Raw genomic sequence first — 21,655 nt, 5'->3', positions numbered from 1 at the left:
CTGATGAAAGACTAGAACGTTTTTAGAGGACATTTGTAGCAAGGAAGGAACTTTTTCAATAAACCTCGAATTTAGGCTGATGTGCCTTGACCTAAATAGTATTGTTAAGTCAACACAGTGTCTATTTTTTGTGACACTTATTTACATTAAAGTGGTAGTAAAGTTTCGATAGGAAAAAAAAAAAATTGACTACTGTAGGTTTAGGTCATAAGCTACTGGTACATACTGGTACATAATGACAGACTTGCCTACAAATGGAGCCCTCCAGCAATGCACTGCTGTCAGGTCTCTCCCGGGTCCCCAGGGCTTCCATCTTTATCCGGTCTTCCTTACGGATTTCACATCTTTGGCCACTTGATTGGCTGGGACAATGTGACATCACATTGCTGCAGCACGGTGAGAAGGCCATAAATGTGGTCTGAGCTGTGCATGTGCGGCTTAGATCACATTACCCGCTGACAGACCGGGGGGCATTTATGACAGAAGAGACCTCTAGGATCTCTTCTGTTACAAAAAGCTTGCCGGTCAGCAGATTTTTACATAACTAACTGTAATATCACTTTAAATTTGCTTTATTCCTCATTGCAAACAGTATGGTGGCTTCATAATCGTATATAGTCAACACTTCACCTGAGCTTCTAGTCACCCAACACATAAAGAAAATATGCATGCATTATTCTTATTATTTAACCATATGACAAAGATTAAGACTAGGGTACATACATACAGTACAGACACATTGGTCAGACCCCTAATTATTGTCTAGTTATAGTAATTAGCAGGGCTTTTTTTGTCACAGAATAGTTGCAGGAACTCACCCCTTTCTGGGACACCCCTTGTCTCTGCCTCATACCTACCTCTTAGCACCGTTCCTTGGTTCCAGCCCCACCTCACCTCCCAGTACCACCCCATTTAGAGAATACAGAACCAAGTTTAATTTTGTGGTGCTAAATAATTTGTATGGTATTTGTTAAATGACAAGAAAGACAGTAAAATTGATTCCCTGTAGCTAGCAACCCCCCCCCCCCCCCCCCAGCAACATTAGACTCCCAACATCCAGCATCAATAGAGCCTCCAGCAGCCAGCAACAGTATATCCCTCCCATCAACGATTGACCCCCCCCAGGAACATATGGCACACCCCCAGCAGCAAAAGATGCTCCATCAACAACAATAGCCCCCCCTCTCCCCCGCAAAAATAGATCCCCTCCAGCAACATTCGATTCCCCGCAGCCAGCATCAATAGAACCTCCCGAAAACACCAAGCACCCCTTGACATTACATAAATTCAGTGCTGGAGGTGCCAGAACTGCGTTCCCCCACGTTCCTGCAGAAAAAAAGTTCTGGTAATTATCCCAAGCATGTCAAACTCAAATTCTTCCAAAAGGGCCACCAAGTGCCAGAAGGTAGCAGAAAAACACAGTTTAAAAAATGCTCAATTTATGCATGTCTATGGACGTATTACACTTAGAAGCCTATACACATAAGCTCATTCTATTGGCTAGAATATTCATTTATTGTCCAAATAAAAGTATAGGGAATTTATTGTCCAAATACAAGTATGGGGAATTTTATATGCCCCTGAACGCTGCTCCAAAATACAAATTTAAGCGCCACATGTGCATGGACACATTGCTTGAAATAGAAGTGTGTTCAGAAACATAAATTTTTTTAAAAAATCTCCAAAACCTGTGTTTGTTTTCTGCTCATGTGCATGAGACCTTGAAGATATATAAGGTTTTTGTTTTATTAAATATCCTTCTCAGATTTATTATTCTAGGTTGACAAATGGACACCATTTTTTTTTATTTTTTTTTTTAAAAACGTAAAAAAAATCTGAGAATAGCAATTGCAAAGAAAAACAGGCATCACAATCAATGATAGGTGTTTACTAATAAGGTGTAATTACCATGTCATAACTGACATTATGATCACATGATCAGAAACCACACTGATTAGTAGGCATTGGGAGTTGTCAAATGACAGAGCATTCTCATGGCAAGGATCATGCAGCACAGGACTCTGTCAAAACAAAATGTACATCATTCAGGGGATGTCAGTCTACAGATTTTGGTTTAAAAGGGGTAGAAGTGAAACCAATATTTTTTTCTTTTTTAGTTATCATAAAGGAGGGCTAGAACCTGCTGTGTTTATTACTACAATATAAAAATAACCTGCACAAGAAATTAAGATACAAGGTTGCCAGTGTGAGGCCGTGTACAGACGACCAAACATGTACGATGAAAGCGGTCCGCCGGACCGTTTTCACCGTACATGTCTGGCCGGGGATTTCTGGACGATGGCTGTACTAACCATCGTACAGAAATCCGCACGTAAACACTACGCGGGGCGTGTCCGCGGCGTCGCCGCGACGATGACGTGGCGACGTGGGCGGGCCTGCCAGTTAAATGCTTCCACGCATGCGTCAAAGTCATTCGACGCATGCGAGGGATGGCGGGCGCTCGGACATGTACGGTAGGTCTGTACAGACGACCGAACATGTCCGAGCGGGCAGGATTCCAGCGGACTGTTTTAAAACAAGTCCAGGAATATTTGCCCGCTGGGAAAAGGCCCGGCGGGCAAATGTTTGCTGGAATCCTGCACGCTCGGGCCTACAAACGACCAAACATGTCTGCTGAAACTGGCCCGCGGACCAGTTTCAGCAGACATGTTTGGCCGTGTGTAGGCCCGATCGGACCATTTTCGGGCGGATCGGACAGGTTTCCAGCGGACAACTGTTTCCTGGACTTGCTTTAAAACAGTCCGCTGGAAACCTGTCCGCCCGGACATGTACGGTCGTCTGTACAGACCTACCGTACATGTCCTGCCGCCCGCCATCCCTCGCATGCGTCGAATGACTTCGACGCATGCGTGGAAGCTTTTTAAAGGCAGGCCGCCCACGTCGCCGTGTCATTGTCGCGGCGACACCGTGTCATCGACGCGGCGACACCGCGGACACGCCCCGCGTATTGTTTACGCGCGGACCTCTGTTCGATGGTGTGTACGGCCATCGAACAGAAGTCCCCGGGCAGTCCCCGGGCAGACATGTCCGATGAAAACGGTCCACGGACCGGTTTCATCGGACATGTATGCTCGTGAGTACTCGGCCTAAGAGTTACAGCGTTAGGCTTCATTCACACAGGATGTTTTAGTTTTTTAACTCCTAAAAGCCATCACCATTTTTGCAGAAAAAAACGCCAGACGCTTGTAAAAGTGTCTAATTCTTTTACAAGCATTTAGGCACGTTTACAGACGTCAATCGCTTGGGTGTTAATTTGTTTAATTGGCCAGAATCATTTATTCTAGCCATTGAAATTAATTAACGCTCAAGCGCTAAACACGCCTAGAGTTAACACCCATTTCAGCGTGTTTATACGGGTTTACAAGCGGCAAGAGATTTTTCTGCTCCAATTCTGCTGCTCCTGGATGCAATTGCAGAGTTTTTTTTTCCTGCCTAACAATTGTATGGATTTCCTTTCTTGGCAACAATGATCATCCATGCAGCACATCTCCGTATACACTATCTCCAAACCTTTTTACCTCAGAGGAGCCCTGAGGTATTTTCAGGTCTCAGGAAAGCCCCAGCAAAAATGAGGTAATCAGGGTCAGTAGGAATTATGTCCATTGAATTGCTGGTTAGTGAGAAATGCCACCCCCCCCCCCCCCCTTACAGTGGTAGTCATAATGCCACTGAAATGATCATTGGTGTCATGCTGCTGGCTTTGCCAGGTGGTGAAGGAATTATGCAGGCATTGTCAAATGGGAGTTCAATCAGCCACAGCCCAAGGAATAGCTAGCACCCTATTGAGGGTCTCATATGCTCCCCTTCTCAGACATGGCAGTTCACAGCAGAAGGATTTCAGCAGCAGCAGAGGTGGTTAGTGCGGTCAATCCAAAAAGCAGTGGGCAGAACTAGGTGTTGTCAGTTGTTACAGAGCAGTGAATCAGCAGTGACAATGTTGACAGCCAAGCCCCTCCAATATTTTCTTCATCCCACTGTAGTGGAATCGGGCATAGCCTACACGAGAGTGGCAAATTTAATCTGAATTCGGAAGCAATGCAGCATCATTGCCACACCATCCATGGAAGCCACATTAGGTGGACTTCACTGACAGAATCACCAAGTATTTGTTGGTCTTTGCAGGGAGATAGTAAATAATAAAGTGCTGCAGCACATTTTTATATTGGGATGCCATAGTTCCACTATAATAAAGTGTGGTAGGGTTAGAATTTCTGGAGTAGTGCGGGATGTCAACAAGATAAACCTACATACTCATACTCGATTCGATGCTGCAGCTGTCCCCCTGCCGGCTTTACACTGAGAACAAAGCCTGCTGATCAGTTCTCAGGTCTGATTGTAGCACAGAGCGGTGACTGTCAGTCACCGCTCTGTGCTCTGCCCCTGCAGGCTCACTGGTGCACCGGGCTGGGGAGGGGGTGAAAGTGACTGGCTCAGACTCTCAATGTTGCACTTAGAGGCTGAGCCAGCTACCAGTTAGGCATCTGGGTGAATCCTGACATTGTTGGGATCCCTGTAGAGCCTAGGCCGGCTCTGTGACTTCAGCCGACAGCAGATTTTAGCCCGCTCCCAGCTGAATCTGGGTCACAGGAGTGCAGAACTAACCTTTTAAGCATCAGATATTCTACTGAAATATAAAAAATTAAAAGTTTTATAATTGTGTACAGTTCATAATTGATTTTATATAGTTAAATTTGTAGCCATAGTTTTATTACAGTTGCCATACATGTAATTTGTTTCTTTTTCTTATTTTCTAAATTTCTTCCATTATCCTCAACCCACCAGGACAACGTAAGTATCCTACATTGAACAATTTATAATAATAATTTAATGGCCAAACATACACTATGTTGTTGCACAAAGAAGAACACAGTATGATTAGTTCATGAAGGTGCAGGTAAAATTTGAGAAAATTGGGGTATCACAAAAAATAAAGCCCATGTTGTAGGAAACTTGGTGTAGCTTTCAATCCTACTTTACACTTCCTCATCTATGTAGAAACTTTAGTGCAAGGTGTAGGGAAAGAAGTTCATAGAAAGGGGCAGGACTTCATGACACTATTACTCTGGCACATTGTGCCTTGCTCACAATGCTTTGAAAATAAATGCAAAAAAAGCACCCAACATAGTGAGTTGTGGGCTGAATTATGGACATTTACTATATGGAAAACCATAGGCAGCTGACTTCCAATTGCTGTACATAGCATCCTCCTGGTCTTCTGTGACACAACACTTCCTACTCAGCTGTAAAGTGCTAGTACACGTACGTACAAGCTTTCTCCATGGAGCTCTGGATGTCAGGGAGTAACCTTACTCTATGCAACCCTGAATAAGCAGAATACTCCATGCAGAAATGGGTTCATAGAACTAACCTTCATTATTACCATTGAGGTCAAAGACTATCCTCCTCCATTAGCTTATGAATCAGTTTAAAAGACTATCCTCCCCCAGACGGTTGTGGGTGCCATGATTTAATTTGCTTTGTGCAGTTTTAGAGGCTAAAATTTAACAGCTGTAAGCGGTAGGGTCTGGCTTATCCATTTTATGATTTAGCCATTAAAAAAATCTTCTCTTTATAGCTGGAAATGTTTACGTTGCTCAACCAGCTCCAGGTAACTATTTTTTAGTATCTGTATTGTTGAATATTTGTAGACTTTTGCAGAGAACACTGTTTTTTCTTATTTCTTTTTCTTATGTTATATCTAATACTATTTTAACATTATAAGATAAGAATTGCATAAATGCTAATAAGGTATATAAAAATCCATATATATTTTATCTGGAATACCTGATACATAGATTATTTAACTAAACTTAATAACTAAAGGTAACACATTTCTGTTCTGGGTAGAGTAGAGGAGGATTACAAAACCTGCCTTTGCCCCTGTTAAGAACATTCATCCTCTCTATTTTTCATGTCTAACGTTATCACAGAAAGTGACAGTAAAAGATAAATCCCAAATTTTTTGTTGTCCCCACAACAAAAATAGAGGATAAATATTCCAAAGGGAACGCTAGTTATGGTGAACTTGGTAACAACCAGGAAATCCCTAATTTGTAGGGATTTCCTCTCACTTCTTGTTTTGCCTATGGGACAGGAAGTGAAGGGAAGTACCCCAATGGGAAACAGATGGGCAAAAAAAATGGCAGAGTTTATAACCCTTCCTTACTGTAGAGGGGACCGGGGAGTGGAGAGGTAGCAGCTGCTAGTACCGCAAATTCACACCAACTATCACCCAGACAAAAAGGTATGAATGGACTTTCTCGATACTGATAACACAAATCAATGTGGTAAAAAATTGTGAGCTCCTCTGTGATTTTCCATGGGCTGGAACACTGGGACATTGCTTGGCCGTGCGGTGATAGTTGATGTGAGTTTGCAGTACTAGCAGCTGCTACCTCTCCACTCCCCGGTCCCCCATTTTGTTTCTAAATCAATTCGGGATGATGGTACATTTTATTATTTTCTAAAAAACTATATCGGAGGCTATACTCAAAATGTATGCTTTCCTTACTGTACATTAAAGTTGTACTTTAATGGTTGTTAGCTTCCCATGCAGAGTTTTATCATAAATTATAGAAAGTTTCATGACAGGTCCCAGAAAATCTGGTCCTTCAAGTCAGATTGGCTTACTGCATGTACCTCAGGATGACCAGGATTAGAATTCTCCATGCAGCTCTGAGTGTTAGGAAATAGTCTTGCCTGGGTAGCAAAGGCAAGCTTCCTTTTGTGCAGCCCTGAACCAGCATCCTCTATGAAGTTCAATTTTGAAAGGACTAACCTTATTGATTGTTAAATCATTAAAAATGGATATCAAAGTCTACCCTCCCCATTTTTAAACGTAGTAGAAAACACATGTAGTAATTCCCAAAGGTGGTGAGCGGTCAATGCACTGGCTTGTAGTGTCCTCCCTGCACCTGAGCAAACATGTATATGAAAGAAAGGTGGCAGCTCGATCTTCCACAATGAATAAATGTACAGTGGAACCTCGGATTACAAGCATAATCAGTTCCAGTAGAATGCTTGTAATTCAAACTACTCGCATATCAAAGCAGGTTTCCCCATTGAAGTCAATGGAAACGAAAATAATTTGTTCCGCATTGACTTCAATGGCATGCAATACCCCATGTGGCCAGTGGTGGGGGGGCGCCGGAGAGCCTCGGAAACACACAGAAAGGCCCCCTAGAACAGCTCGGCTGACCTCGGCAAACCTCGGAAAGGCTCAGAACTGAGTATTTATGAGTCTTTTACGAGCATTTCCGAACGGCGCCATTCGGCTCTGCTCGGCCTGGCCCCCCCCACCTCAGGTCAAACATGGTACTGCACACCGCTTTGGCTTGAATCCTGCTTGTTTTGCGAGACAACACTCGCAAACCGAGTTAGGATCTTCTAAAATACAGTGCTCGTTTTGCGAAACGCTCTTTAACCGCGTTACTTGCAATCCGAGGTTCCACTGTACTAGCTTTCTCAATGGAGCTCTGGATGTCAGGGAGTAACCTTACTCCATGCAACCCTAAATAAGCATACTCCATGCAGAAATGGGTTCATAGAACTAACCTTCATTATAACCATTGAGGTCAAAGACTATCCTCCTCGATTAGCTTATGGATCAGTTTAAAAGACTATCTTCCCCCAGACGGTTGTGGGTGCCATGATTTAACCTGCTTTGTGCAATTTTAGAGGCTAAAATTTAACAGCTGTAAGCGGTAGGGTCTGACATATCCTTTTTATTATTTAACCATTGAAAAAAATCTTCTCTTTATAGCTGGAAATGTTTACGCTGCTCAACCAGCTCCAGGTAACAATTTTTTTGTATCTCTATTGTTGAATATTTGTAGACTTTTGCAGAGAACGCTGTTATTTCTTATGTTTTATCTAATACTATTTTAACATTATAAGATAAGAATTGCATAAATGCTAATAAGGTATATAAAAATCCATATATATTTTATCTGGAATACCTGATACATAGATTTTCTTTAAAACTGGACTTTTTATAAATTGGTTAATTGTCACTATCAGATTATATTTTACAAGAGTGCTACTTTTTTCCCATTCTACCCTGAGAAATAATACCATCTTTAAATTGACTTTCCTAAAAAAAAATGCATAATAAATTGTTGTGAAGCAATAACAATGCAGAGCAATATGATGAAAAACATTTAGCTGGTTCCTGGATTTTCCCTAAATTACCAGCCCCATGTTATGAAAGCTGATATGTGATTTTATAGAACCAGACCAACATCTATAGCAGTGATAGCACTGCTGCCATGGTCAATTATTAATCTATAGCATGATACCATGGGCTGGTTAAAAGAACTGAGGTGGGTTGTTATAATAAAAAAAAAACACTCCCCTTTTAGTATTGGGGAATATTTAAAAATTCTGTAAATTTTGTATTACTGTCAAGCGTCAATGGATATGCACATGCTTGTTGCATATCAATGATTCACCAAATAATCAAGGAGGGATAAGGATGACAGCCCTGGACCTTGCTACTGCAAAAGCAAGTTAGCAAGGACAGCGCCAAAGTTTTCTAATCCTACAAGTTCCTTTTACTCTTAAAGCAAGATCCACTTACTGTCCGCTTTCAGCGGACATGTCCGCCCAGAGATTTCTGTCTGATGGTTGTACACACCATCAGACAGAAATCCGCGCGTACACGATACGTGGTGACGTGGCCGCGCCGTCACCGCGACGATGACGCGGCGACGTGCGCGGCCCTGGAAGTTCAATGCTTCCACGCATGCGTCGAATCACTTCAACGCATGCGAGGGATGGCGGCCCATCGGACATGTACGGTGAGTCTGTACAGACGACCGAACATGTTCGACGGAAAGGCTTCCAGCGGACATGTTTCTTAGCATGCTAAGAAACATTTGTCCGCTGGAAAACGGTCGGCTGGACAAATGTCCGCTGGAAACCTGTCCGGTCGGCCGTACACACGACCAGTTTCAGCAGACATGTTCGGTCGTGTGTACGGGGCCTGATAGTGTAACTAAAGGTAACACATTTTTGTTCTGGGTAGAGTGGAGAAGGATTACAAAACCTGCCTTTGCCCCTGTTAAGAACATTCATCCTCTCTATTTTTCATGTTTCATGTTATCACAGAAAGTGACAGTAAAAGATAAATCCCACATTTTGCGTTGTCCCCACAACAGAAATAGAGGGTAAATCTTCCAAAGGGGATGTTAGTTATGGTGAACTTGGTGACAACCAGGAAATCCTTAATTTGTAGGGATTTCCTCTCACTTCCTGTTTTGCCTGTGGGACAGGAAGTGAAGGGAAGTACCCCAATGGGAAACAGATGAGCAAAATAAATGGCAGAGGTTTTTAATACTTCCTTACTGTACATTAAAGTTGTACTTTAATGGTTGTTAGCTTCATATACAGAGTTTTATCATAAATTATAGAAAGTTTCATGACAGAAAATCAGGTCCTTCAAGTCCGATTAGCCTACTGCATGTACCTCAGGATGACTAGGATTAGCATTCTCCATGCAGCTCTGAGTGTAAGGAAATAGTCTTGCCTGGGGAGCAGAGGTAAGCCTCCTTTTGTGCAGCCCTGAACCAGCATCTTCTATGAAGGTCAATTTTGAAAGGACTAACCTTATTGATTAATAAATAAATGGATGTCAAAGTCTACCCTCCCTATTTTTAAATCTAGTAGAAAACACATGTAGTAATTCCCAAAGGTGGTGAGCGGTCAATGCACTGGCTTGTAGTGTCCACCCTGCACCTGAGCAAACATGTAGATGAAAGAAAGGTGGCAGCTGGATCTTCCACAATAAATAAATGTACAGTGGAACCTCGGATTATGAGCATAATCAGTTCCAGTAGAATTTTCGTAATCCAAACTACTCGCATATCAAAGCAAGTTTCCCCATTGAAGTCAATCGAAAGGAAAATAATTAGTTCCACATTGACTTCAATTGCATGCAATACCGCATGCGGCCAGAGGTGGGGGGGTGCCGGAGGGCTTCGGAAAAGGCCAGAGGACACCTTGGCAAACCTCAGAAAGACTCCATTCCCGAGCCTCTCCGAGGTTTGCTGAGGTCAGCCGAGCTGTCCTTGGGCCTTTCCGTGCATTTCCGAACGGCGCCAATAGGCTTCGATCGGCTCCGCTCGTCTCCGGTGCCCCCCCACCTCAGGCCAAACATGGTATTGCACATCACTTTTGCCTGAATCCTGCTCCTTTTGTGGGACAACACTCGCAAACCGAGTTGTATTTTAAAATACAGTGGCCCGGATTAGGGTAGATTTGCCCCTTATTTGCGGAGGCGCAGGGCAGCGTTTTTGCCCTGCGCCCCCGCAAATTTACTGCGCTACCCGCGATTCACGGAGCAGTAGCTCCGTAAATTGCGTGTGCGCTGTGTAAACTTGCCCTGCATAAGGGCGCCTAATGTAAATTATCCCGTAGGGGGCGGGAATCATTTAAATTAGGCGCGCTCCCGCGCCGAGCGTAGAGCGCATGCTCCGTCGGGAAACTTTCCCAACGTGCATTGCGGCAAATGACGTCGCAAGGACGTCATTTGCTTCAAAGTGAACGTGAATGGCGTCCAGCGCCATTCACGAATCACTTACGCAAATTACGTAAAATTCGAACGTTGCGACGCGGGAACGACGGGTATACTTTAGCATTGGCTGCCCCTGCTATTAGAAGGGGCAGCCTTACGATAAACACGCCGTACGGAAACAACGTAAATTGCGTACGCAGGGCTCGCGCAACATCGTGAATCGGTGTTAGTATGCAATTTGCATACTATACACTGAGCACAATGGGAGCGCCCCCTAGCGGTCATCGCTAGAATGCAGCCTAAGATATGCGTGGCATAAGAGCCTTATGCTACGCAGATTTTAGGCTGCAGTCTGCGTTACGATGTTCCTGAATCAGGAGCATTCCTAACGCCGGGGCAAGTAAGCAATTGCGCTGTGTAACCTATGGTTACACAGGCGCAATTGCTACTTGAATCCGGGCCAGTGTTTATTAATCGCGTTACTCGCAATACGAGGTTCCACTATATTAATCCAAATGTGGTACAAAAAAATACAGGGCTTATGCATTTCGACATGAGCATAGCTATGATGGCTCTGACTAAGGCTACATGCCAAAACGCATAAGCCCTGTGTTATTTTGTACCACACCTGGATAAATAAATGTATTCATTGCGTAAGGTCGAGCTACTGGCTTTCTTTCATCTACATTTCATTCCCATTTAGCTTGGGGAACAGGGACTAGCCTCCACCCAATTCTCGGTACATGGATTCCTACCTGCAGTTTTGGGATGAAGATTTTGGCTTTTCCCATGCATGTTTGGTGCCGAGTGTGAACCTTTGTTCTTGATTTGACCATTTCATAAAATATCTTTTCACAGTTCCAAATGTTTACGTTGCTCCAATAGCTCCAGGTATGTCATTTTTATTACAACTTGTTGAATGTTTTGTACACTTTCTTAGAACAAAAACTCTTTTGTCTCCAATTAAAGAAGGATAAGTAATCTTGAAGCATACACCTTCAACAACAAGTCTTTAAGGACATCTCCCATATTTCTATAACAACCATGTTTTGCTTAAATTATACATAATGTTTATTCAAAGTTTTTTGTTCTAGTTCTGGATAAAGCAGGGAAGGGTTAGAAGCCCGGTAAGGTTTTTATTGCTGTCAGTGTCAATACTGTGGAGATTGACCCTATTTTTCCTGGTAGCAATTGTCACCAGAGCAGAAAGTGAAGGGAAATCCCAAAGTTTAGAATTGGCAGCAGAACAGGAGGTAAGGAGGTAACGGGGAAAATTTCAATAGGGACACCATTTGCAGTGACAACTTTCCAAGATGGGAATTACACTCACTTTGCAGAGATTTTCAGGTACAATAATTTTTTTTATAATAAACATGACAACCCTTCACCCACGCAGGGATATACCATGTCAAACAAAATAAAAAGGCATGGGCTGAGAGAACATGAACAAGTAACTTTTATAGGAAATAAATGTCATCTGACCTAGGGTAACAAACTGAAGGTCCACATATGTCTCCCAGGCCCAAGGGCCTACAAGGAGAATCTGTGTTGCAGGTGCACTAGTTTGCATCAATTAGAAAAACAAAAATATTTGTTCAGTTCCACAAAATACCCCCGGTCTGGGTAGGTAGTCAGTAAAAAGGAGCAAAATTGGTTTTGTATCTAACGGTGTTAGCCACATGTTCACAAAGAAAGGCAGGAGGAGCCCTAGACCCAGGGCCTCTTTAAAAAGCAGGTGACAGAGGGCCGCCACAAGCCCGATGTCAGCAACAGAGAAAGAGAGAAAGAGGAGAGAAATGGGGAAAAAAAGAGAAGAAAAATGTGATGGGGGGGAGAAGATAGGTAAGTCTTGCTGCAGAGTGGGAGAGTTGCAACACAGATGTTAGGCGAGACCCAGGCTGTTTGGATGCAGGCTGGGGAGAGTAGGTATCAAGTAGATACTAGTAATTTTTTCATTAATCATAACCAATAAATGGTATTCATAACCGGTAATCATAACCGATAATCATAACCATAATCGGTCAGGATGGTCCTCACAATGGAAAATGAAACAGAGGTTTTTTCCATGCTCTGGCTATTGCCCCTTTATCACCTATGAACATGTAGGACATCATTTTTTTGTTGGTATGAGCGTAACCCCCTGGATTGGGCAGTGCAGCAAGCATTTTGGCATCTTTGTGGATAGGTATATGGAACAAGGAATAGAGGAGCCCGAACACCCTGGACCAGAACCCCATAAGACGGGGACAGAACCACCAAACATGCATGACATCCCTTCGTTGACCACAACCCCTGAATCATCTGTCACTATAGGATGGGTTTCAACTCGCTATTGGGGCAGGAACCCAGTACCATCGTAGAAGTACCTTTTATGCAGCTACTTGGGTAGCGGTGTTGAAGGAGCACTTAGCAATGGAGGGCCAGACTTTGTTCCAGTCCTCTTGGTCAATAGATGTCTCCAGATCATGTTCCCACCGGGACTTATAAGATACTGCCGCAGTGGAATCTAAAGCATTAAGAGAAGAGTAAATCTTCGATATGCTGTCGGGGGAACCAGCGGAATGAAGACAGAAATGTTCAAACATTGTTTTTTGGAAAGGGTAGGAGGAGTTGCGCCTCAGTGAAGAAATCCAGTGGTGCAGTTGGGCGTAGCAGAAGAATTCTGAAGGTGGTGCCTCATTGGAATCCCAAAAAGGGCCATGATGGAAGTCTGCGAGAGGAGAGGAGAGGAGGTGGCGGACCTCAGTGAACCCATGGGCGGACCACCGGGAAAAAGAGCCCAGTTGGTCAAAACATGGCGGAAAGAGGGGGTTGTTTAGGAGATGGAGAAGTGGAAGACTTTGCAGAGATTTGATTTCACTATTTCATTTCTGTTGTATCTCTAAAACAGCTAGTGAAGGAAAATCTCCCCAGTAGGACACACGCAGCATAAAATGAACTGATACCAGAACTAAAAAAGGTGGTCATACATACTGTACACTTTACAGCTTGCCAATTCTTAGATGTGATGGCTGAATTAGATTTGTTTTTAAGGGGTTTTTTCTTCTGTTTTTATCTGGTGGTTTGGCAAGTAAGTCTGTTATTTTTCTCTTGCAAATGTATCAGTTACAGGGATGAGACAAACCATTTACCAGTGAAAGGAGTCCTTACAATGATCAGCTTTAAATCTGCTAGTACTTCTAACACTCCCCTCCCCCCAGATTAAAAATGCCACTGTCCGAAGGTGCCCCTGTGCGTCTGCATCCAGAGTGGGGGCACTGTAATACAGGAGGTGTGTCAAATGTCAAATTGCATGTCAAATCGGCGGCTATTGTCGGCAATGGCACCATCCGAATCAGTGCGACGGCACACTGATTCCCAAAAGTAGTTTCTGTACTACTTTTGGTGACTTCAGGGTGCAATTTGTATAGACATCTGTGCCGGAATCCACACAGATGTCTCTGAAATCGCTGGACTTCCAGTACATTTATAAATAAACCCCAAAAGAGTTGTGACATTAAATTGTTTTTTTTTTTGTATTACCTGTGCATTCCACACATTACATTTATATCTTTGTAATAGAACTGTTTGGTCTCACAAAATTGTGTTTATAGTGGGTGATGCAGTACAGAGTCCTGGGAGAGATCCTCAAAATAGGTCCTTTTTGTTAGTGCGTAGCAGTAAATTAAGCCCCAAACACACAATAGATCTGTTGGGAATTGTGTGTTGTCTCTCTTTTGGTCTTATGTGATTTCTATGGTTTTGTACTGTATTGGTTTTATGGTGTTATATTGTTGTTTTATTATTTGATTTTAATTGTGGTACATATTTTATATTGTTACTATGTTAATTTATGCCTGTAACACTCGGTCCTGTTGTGAATTGTTAAGGTCTGGAAGCGTTTTCGATACCTTCGGGTGATTCTACGCTATACAAGCAATAAGCAATAAACAATAAACAATAAACAATGAGAAAACCGGACAAAAAATTCCGCTTTTTATGCAATCGCACGATAATCTGATTGTTAGTACACAGCTGTCGCCTGAGGTTTACCGAAGGGACAAACTCGAAAAATGTTCTCATACAATACCATATCGTACGATTTTTATTTAATCGGTATAGTTTTCATCCGAAAATATATTACAGCACTTTTCAATTTTTTTTCTTTCGTTCGAGAATTTTCTTTCTTTAGTAACCTATTCTCATTTGATATGGAGACTAGCACGCAAAAATAAATAGGTCCATTTGTAAATCTGGTCTTTTCTTGTCCTTTTCAGTTTGCAAAAGTGTGCAAAATACAAGTGTAATATATTTATTTGATTGAATGCAACAATATGCACAATTAAAATCATTCTGGTCACTGGGTTACGGCATCACCAAGTGTGACATTGTTAGCATTTGTTTCTTAGTAGTTTTTACAATTCATTTACTTGAAAAATAAATGTAAAGCTGTATAATGCAATTTTGAATTAATCTGTTATATTTTCATTTACAGCGCAGCCTATTCGAAACTATGGTGTAAGAAGCTGGGGTATGTTTTTTTCCATCTCTTCAAACTTCTACTTCACTGGAAAGCAGTGATGTTACTAGTTAAGAAGCTGTATTTCAATTTTTTTTATTAATACTGTTCTAATCCCACATGCCCAGTACCCATATGTTATCCTTACTTATACTATAGTGATACCCCTCTCAACTCCATTATAAAAATCCAAAGAAAACCAATGTTCAACAGATTTGTGAACGCAACTGATGCACCTCCCCTGTGTGTTGAGTTTTGGCAAATGCTCTTTATATTATGTTATATTATGCATCAATACATGTATGCGGGATCGTTTTTCTATTTGACTGTACTCATTCTGGATATTAACCTCCCTGGCGGTATGATTCTGTCTGGAATTACGTACCAAAAGCGGTACAATTATTTTGCAAGGAAATTTGGTGATTTGTACTGTAGGCCTGTAATTTTTAGGAATAACTCACTTAAATCTGACCAAACAAGAATCTTGTAGGCATCCCGGGTATGACATTTTTCTAAAAAACAAAATTATAATATAATAAATAATTATAAATAATTATACCAAATAATAATACAATTATAATAAAAATTATTCAATAATGTAATCAACTCAAAATCACTGAAATTTGCTCAGTTGCAGAATTGTCACTGTCATTATTTTTTTTTTTATGACAAATTTCCCCACAAATCGCTATCGCACATTTCTGCAAATGATTATAATTTATTATCGCTGTTTTCTAGCTGATCTAAAACCATTTTTGACATAAAGGGACACTTTTGGACAATCTACAGTTTGCAGGCAGAAAGAACAGTTTTTATTATATAAAAGTACATGTAGGGCACTGGGCAGACCACTAGGGACAAGGGGGATGTGTATTTTTTACATACAGTACTGTAATCTATAAGATTACAGTATACTGTATGTATTGTGTTTGTTTACTTTTTTGAATTTGGCGCCGTTCTCCGCCCCCGTGCGTCGTAACGTCGCAGGGAACGGAGATCGGCGGCACACGGGGAGACTGTGAATTGAGCGAGGAGGACCCGCTCGCTCACACAGCGGGGTGGCATCGCTGGATCCAGGGACAAGGTGAGTAACTTGCCTGTGGATCCAGCGAGAAGGTAAGCCGCTGCACGCCGCTGCACACTCTGCACATCCACCCCGAGCGTGACTCGGGGATACCGATCCTAACATTGAAAACCAACCCCGAGTCACGCTCGGGTTTACCGCTAAGGGGGTTAAATGATAATCAAACAAAAACAAAAATACATGCTGTAATATGTGTTTAATTAACACACATTGACATACAATGTTTTAAGGATATAATTGGCTTGTATGAAAAATACAGACATTTGTACCTAAAATGCAGCATACAGCACTTCACTTGTTCATTTTACAATGCACTTCAAAAAAAGGTACAACATTGATTTGAATTTTTTATTTTTATTTTAAGTATTTTTTCAAGCCTGTGTATTTTGCCCAAAATTGTTCTAAAAGTAACATTTATCTCTGGTTACAGTGGACTCAGACCCTCATTTTGTCATTGCTGATCTACGCAAGAATGATGCTTTGTGCTTTAATATACAAGAGGAGCCAGGTGTACTTCTGAATCTTATAATAGACCAAAAGCAAGGTATTGTACCAGCCAATAACTAAAGATCATTGTTTGTATAATTGAAATATCAGTTTCTTTGTTAATATGACTGAGTAAAGTTGTTTCTAGGCCAGGACATTCAAGGACATATTCTTTACAAGCAGTAAGTCTAGGTTCACATTTGTGCCCACGCGGTGCTGGTACAGCAACCCACTCATTTAAATGCTTTTGCGAGAAACGTAAGGAAAGAAGTTCCTGACTCTTTTTTAAAAAAGCGCTGCATGGAACCACATGGTGTTGTAATGCTATAACAGTTTCGCTTGCGTAAAAAGTGGAGGTTTTGCCAATGCGTGAAGGTGTCATTAAGAATTAATTACACACCTGTGTGTTTGCTAAAGAGCATCACATTTTGCCTGCAGGTTGGGAATGCGTGCATAATCAGACATTTGTGAACCTTGGTAATTCATCTTCAAATTGACAAACTCAGCTCACCCATCTTCCCCCTCCCAGAAATAACTGGGGGCCTTCCAGTCAGTGACGGCCCATCCATTAGGGGCACACAGGCCATGGATCCATGCGTTTGGGCCCCTGATCTACATGCAAGGTCGCCGAACTATGGATTCCGATAGAGAGGCGTTTTTTTTTAAGCATGTGATTAGCGCTAGAGGCTCTAATAGGCTTGAAAAAAGGGTGGGCTCAGGGTGCAAAGCACTGCGCTTCAAGCCCACCCAGTTGTGTGAAAATAGCAAATGAATAGGAGGAAGAGAGAGGAGACACATGGCGGAAGACGCAGTGATGGAGAAGAGGACACACAGGAGCCGCTGTCCATTTTCTACCAGAGCTGGAGCACTGCCCACCTGCAGCCTGGGGTAAGTTCTGATCACCGACCTAGAGTGGGCAGGCGGGGAGGGTGTCGCAAGCCGACCGGAGGGATGCCACCGGCTGACCAGGGGGGTGGTTGTTTGCCACCGGCCACCATTGCCTCCAGCCGCCTAATAAAAAACACAGGGCAACCGTTCTGCATTTATATTAGAAGGCTGTCAGGTTACTGCTGAGAATGCTGAGAAATTGACCAGAACCTGACTGCAGTGATCTGTTATGGACTTTGTCAATGAATTTCTCCACAGCGCTCATTAACACATGCGCTGTGTATTCTGTATTCAAGACATGTTTCTGGTGAGAACTGTCACAGTTGTCAATGTGCTTATGTAAATTCTCAGTAAGACTTTCTAGCTCTCAAATGGCTGATTACATGTGCAGCAATATGGCAACTGCAGATTTAAATATAGGTTAAGATGGTACTGTCCTTGGCGGCAAAAGGATAGGATGATTTTGTCCACTTTCAAAATGTGCAACTGTCTGAATGTCCATAGTTTTGCCTTAAATCAGAATTTTAGTCAGCTACAAAAAACTATTTTGGTCAGTGGTGGCCTGTTCATACGGGGCGCAGCTGCGCAACCCCCTAATCCATGCGCTTGGCCCCCGAATCTACATGCAGGTCGGCAGAAGCATGGATTCCAATGGGGTTTTTTTTTTTTTTTTGGAAGCACGTGAATCAGCCCTTGTCTTTAAGAAAGGGTGGGCTTGTGGCACAGAGCACTGTGTCCTGAGCACACCCGGTTGTGTTAGAAAAGCAAATTAATATTGTCTTCCTGATTCTCCTCCTGGCCAATCAGGAAGCAGGCCCTAATACCTGAGTGGCTGAGAGGAGAAGCGACCCTATTGGCTGTAGGAGAGGCAGGGTGAGCCGCCATGAAGCCGCCCTGGGGAAGCGCTGCCCATGACCTAGATGGGGTAAGTGCGGTTGATTCGACCGACTGGGGGGGGGGGGGGTCTGCAGCTAATCTGAACAATCAGGGGGGTGGAGGGACGGATTGTCCCCCCCACCCCAAAAAAATATAGGACCAGCCCCCACTGCTTTTGGTACCTTTCCAAACGACCTCCCTAGTAGTAAGGCTCTTATGCCTATTTAGTTTAGAGGCATGGTAAAAGCAGATGTATTTACTTTATTCCTTACTCCTGCCAGCTTCTTGCGCAACACACGAATGGTCCCAGAAAGATGTTCCTGTTTGATGGTTGTTGGACCAGCAGGACCTGCAGTCCTGCATTTTATCTGAGGACGATGAGGGTCTGCTCCTATACCAAAGCTGGAGCTGGAATTACTGTAATACATCAGTGTGAATGTTTCCAAAGGCATAATGTTAGCAGCAATCAGCTTCACTCTTCTGTGTTAACAAATTTCCCACATGCATGTGTACTTATAATAGGTCTTCTTTTTAAGGTATTGCTGTCAATGGAGAACTCATAGGTGATAAGACAACAAATCAAAGTGTACAATCGATTGAAACCTATTTTGGAAAACTGGGTATTGTAAACAAGATGGTAAACCTGAGAATTGAAGTGACCACAGATGCAATCACTGTCATAGATGGTGACGACCAGACCATTTTCTCATGGCTGGACACAGTCACGGTAGACAAAAAGGGGTATGTATCTGGCTCCAACTGTGTATGTCAAGCCAAACAATTTTTATTTATTTTTTATACTTTTTGGATAGATTGGTTTTTTCCTGTCTGGTAAAATGTTTTCAGGAGGGCAGGAAGTCAGGTTAAGTTTCTCTAACTGGAACTAGATAACCGTAAAAACTTGAAAGGAGTTCTAATCCTTCCCTGCTTTATCCAAAATTGAAAAAAAAAATGCTCTTTGTAAAAGTGATCTGAGCGACTACACAGCCGCCAGATAACTTTTAAATGTAGGAAGGTGGTTTCCCCTACTCTGGTTTGATCAGATGCTTTTAAGGGCAGAGACCCCAGATAGCTCTATAAACAGGACCTGTCACGACCCATGCCATCACAAGGCTTGTAATGCATCTGATCAAACTGATCCAAGTTTGATCAACTGCTTTTTAAGACAGAGAGGAGATCTGGGGTCTAATAGACACAGATGAAGTACAGTATTCACTTTAGTAAGTAGATCTCAAAGCTTTTTATAGACATTAACCACTTAAGACTCAGACCAAAATGCAGGTAAAGGACCAGGCCCCTTTTTGCGATCCGGCACTGTCGCTTTAACTGACAATTGCGCGGTCGTGCGGCGTGGCTCCCAAACAGAATTGGCATCCTTTTTTTCCCACAAATAGAGCTTTCTTTTGGTGGTATTTGATCACCTCTGCGGTTTTTATTTTTTGCGCTATAAACAAAAATAAAGCGACAATTTTGAAAAAAAAACAATATTCTTTACTTTTTGCTATAATAAATATCCCCCAAAATATATAAAAAAAACATATTTTTTCCTCAGTTTAGGCCGATACGTATTCTTCTACCTATTTTTGGTAAAAAAAATGCAATAAGCGTTTATCGATTGGTTTGCGCAAAATTTATAGTGTTTACAAGATAGGGGATAGTTTTATTGCATTTTTATAAAAAAAAATGTTTTTACTACTAATGGCGGCGATCAGCGATTTTTTTCATGACTGCGACATTATGGCGGACACATCGGACAATTTTGACACATTTTTGGGACTATTGTAATTTTCACAGCAAAAAATGCTATAAAAATGCATTGTTTACTGTGAAAATGACAATTGCAGTTTGGGAGTTAACCACTATGGGGCGCTGAAGGGGTTAAGTGTGACCTCATATGTGTTTCTAACTGTAGGGGGGCGGGGCTGGATGGGTGGCGTCATTGATCACCTTTCCCTATATCAGGGAACAGACGATCAATGACAGCGCCACTGTGTAGAACGGGGAAGGTGTGTTTACACACACCTCTCCCCTTCTTCAACCCTGGGGACCAATCGCGGGACTCCGGTGGCGATTGGGTCCGCAGGTCCCGTGGCCGCGGATCTGGGCATTTAACAATCACGTACAGGTACAGTACGTGATTGTACCCAGCCGTGCCATTCTGCCGACGTATATCGGCGTTAAGCGGTCCTTAAGTGGTCAAAGGATCAATTAACAAGGTAACACTTTAAAATAAGAATCGTCAGTTTTCCAAAAAAGTGACAGTCATTTGCAGCTAAGTCCAATGAGATTTGAAAAGTACAGTCGCGTGGCTGAAAATAATCCTTATCCTGTATTAAAGATTTCTAAAATTGAGCCTGAAGTCATTGTTGCTCAACCTTTTTTGCTAATGGACTCCAAAATGAAACTCAACAAAGTTTCATGGCCCCATATATACTCATACAATGATCAAAGGTACATAAAAAGCACATAGTCGTGTAGGTTTTTTAAACACCACAATAAATAAAGCAATAATAAATAAGCATATATACTCATTCATATGCTTATAATGTGGACATGTACATTACATGCACACATTCATCATTTTATATACAGCATATACACACAGACACATTTTTAAGATGCATGTACCCATTCATACATGTACTCTGCCATGTTATCAAAGATTTTAGCCACAAAAGACGTCAATGTCACTATAAATTGCCATGTTACAAAAGACTGCAATGTTACAAGAGACAATCATGTTACAAGAGACTGTTGTCATGATATCACGGATTGGCATGTTTCTACATACAGGTGAAACTTGGAAAATTTGAATATTGTGCAAAAGTTAATTTATTTCACTTAAAAGGTGAAACTAATATATGAGATAGACTCATTACATGCAAAGCAAGATAGTTCAAGCCGTGATTTGTCATAATTGTGATGATTATGGCTTACAGCTCTTGAAAACCCCAAATCCACAATCTCAGAAAATTTTAATATTGTGAAAGGGTGCTATATTCTAGGCTCAACGTGTCCCACTCTAATCAGCTAATTTAACCATAACAACTGCAAAGGGTTCCTGAGCCTTTAAATGGTCTCTCAGTCTGGTTCAGTAGGAATCACAATAATGGGAAAGACTGCTGACCTGACAGTTGTGCAGAAAACCATCATTGACACCCTCCATAAGAAGGGAAAGCCTCACAAGGTAATTGCAAAAGAAGTTGGAAGTTCCCAAAGTGCTGTATCAAAACACATTAATAGAAAGTCATGTGGAAGGGAAAAGTGTGAAAGAAAAAGGTGCACAAGC

At 42.1% G+C, this 21,655-nt stretch overlaps 1 protein-coding gene across 3 annotated transcripts in view; it reads left to right on the top strand.

Annotated features, from left to right (window-relative positions):
• The window catches only part of LOC120945301 (inter-alpha-trypsin inhibitor heavy chain H3-like), a 106,236-nt gene that overhangs the window by 76,777 nt on the left and 7,804 nt on the right, over positions 1 to 21,655 (top strand). Inside the window, exons 16-22 of one of the 3 annotated variants that reach the window (XM_040359376.1) lie at positions 4,804 to 4,809; positions 5,597 to 5,629; positions 7,784 to 7,816; positions 11,393 to 11,425; positions 15,009 to 15,044; positions 16,547 to 16,660; positions 18,903 to 19,107. In XM_040359376.1, the coding sequence (XP_040215310.1) occupies positions 4,804 to 4,809; positions 5,597 to 5,629; positions 7,784 to 7,816; positions 11,393 to 11,425; positions 15,009 to 15,044; positions 16,547 to 16,660; positions 18,903 to 19,107 (460 nt within the window). The remainder of the gene's footprint in view (positions 1 to 4,803; positions 4,810 to 5,596; positions 5,630 to 7,783; positions 7,817 to 11,392; positions 11,426 to 15,008; positions 15,045 to 16,546; positions 16,661 to 18,902; positions 19,108 to 21,655) is intronic. The other 2 variants (XM_040359378.1, XM_040359377.1) reach the window with 2 other exon arrangements.

This window comes from Rana temporaria, chromosome 7 (assembly GCF_905171775.1).
Source record: "Rana temporaria chromosome 7, aRanTem1.1, whole genome shotgun sequence".
NCBI classification, from domain to species: domain Eukaryota; kingdom Metazoa; phylum Chordata; class Amphibia; order Anura; family Ranidae; genus Rana; species Rana temporaria.
This window is presented reverse-complemented; position numbering and strand designations above follow the sequence as displayed.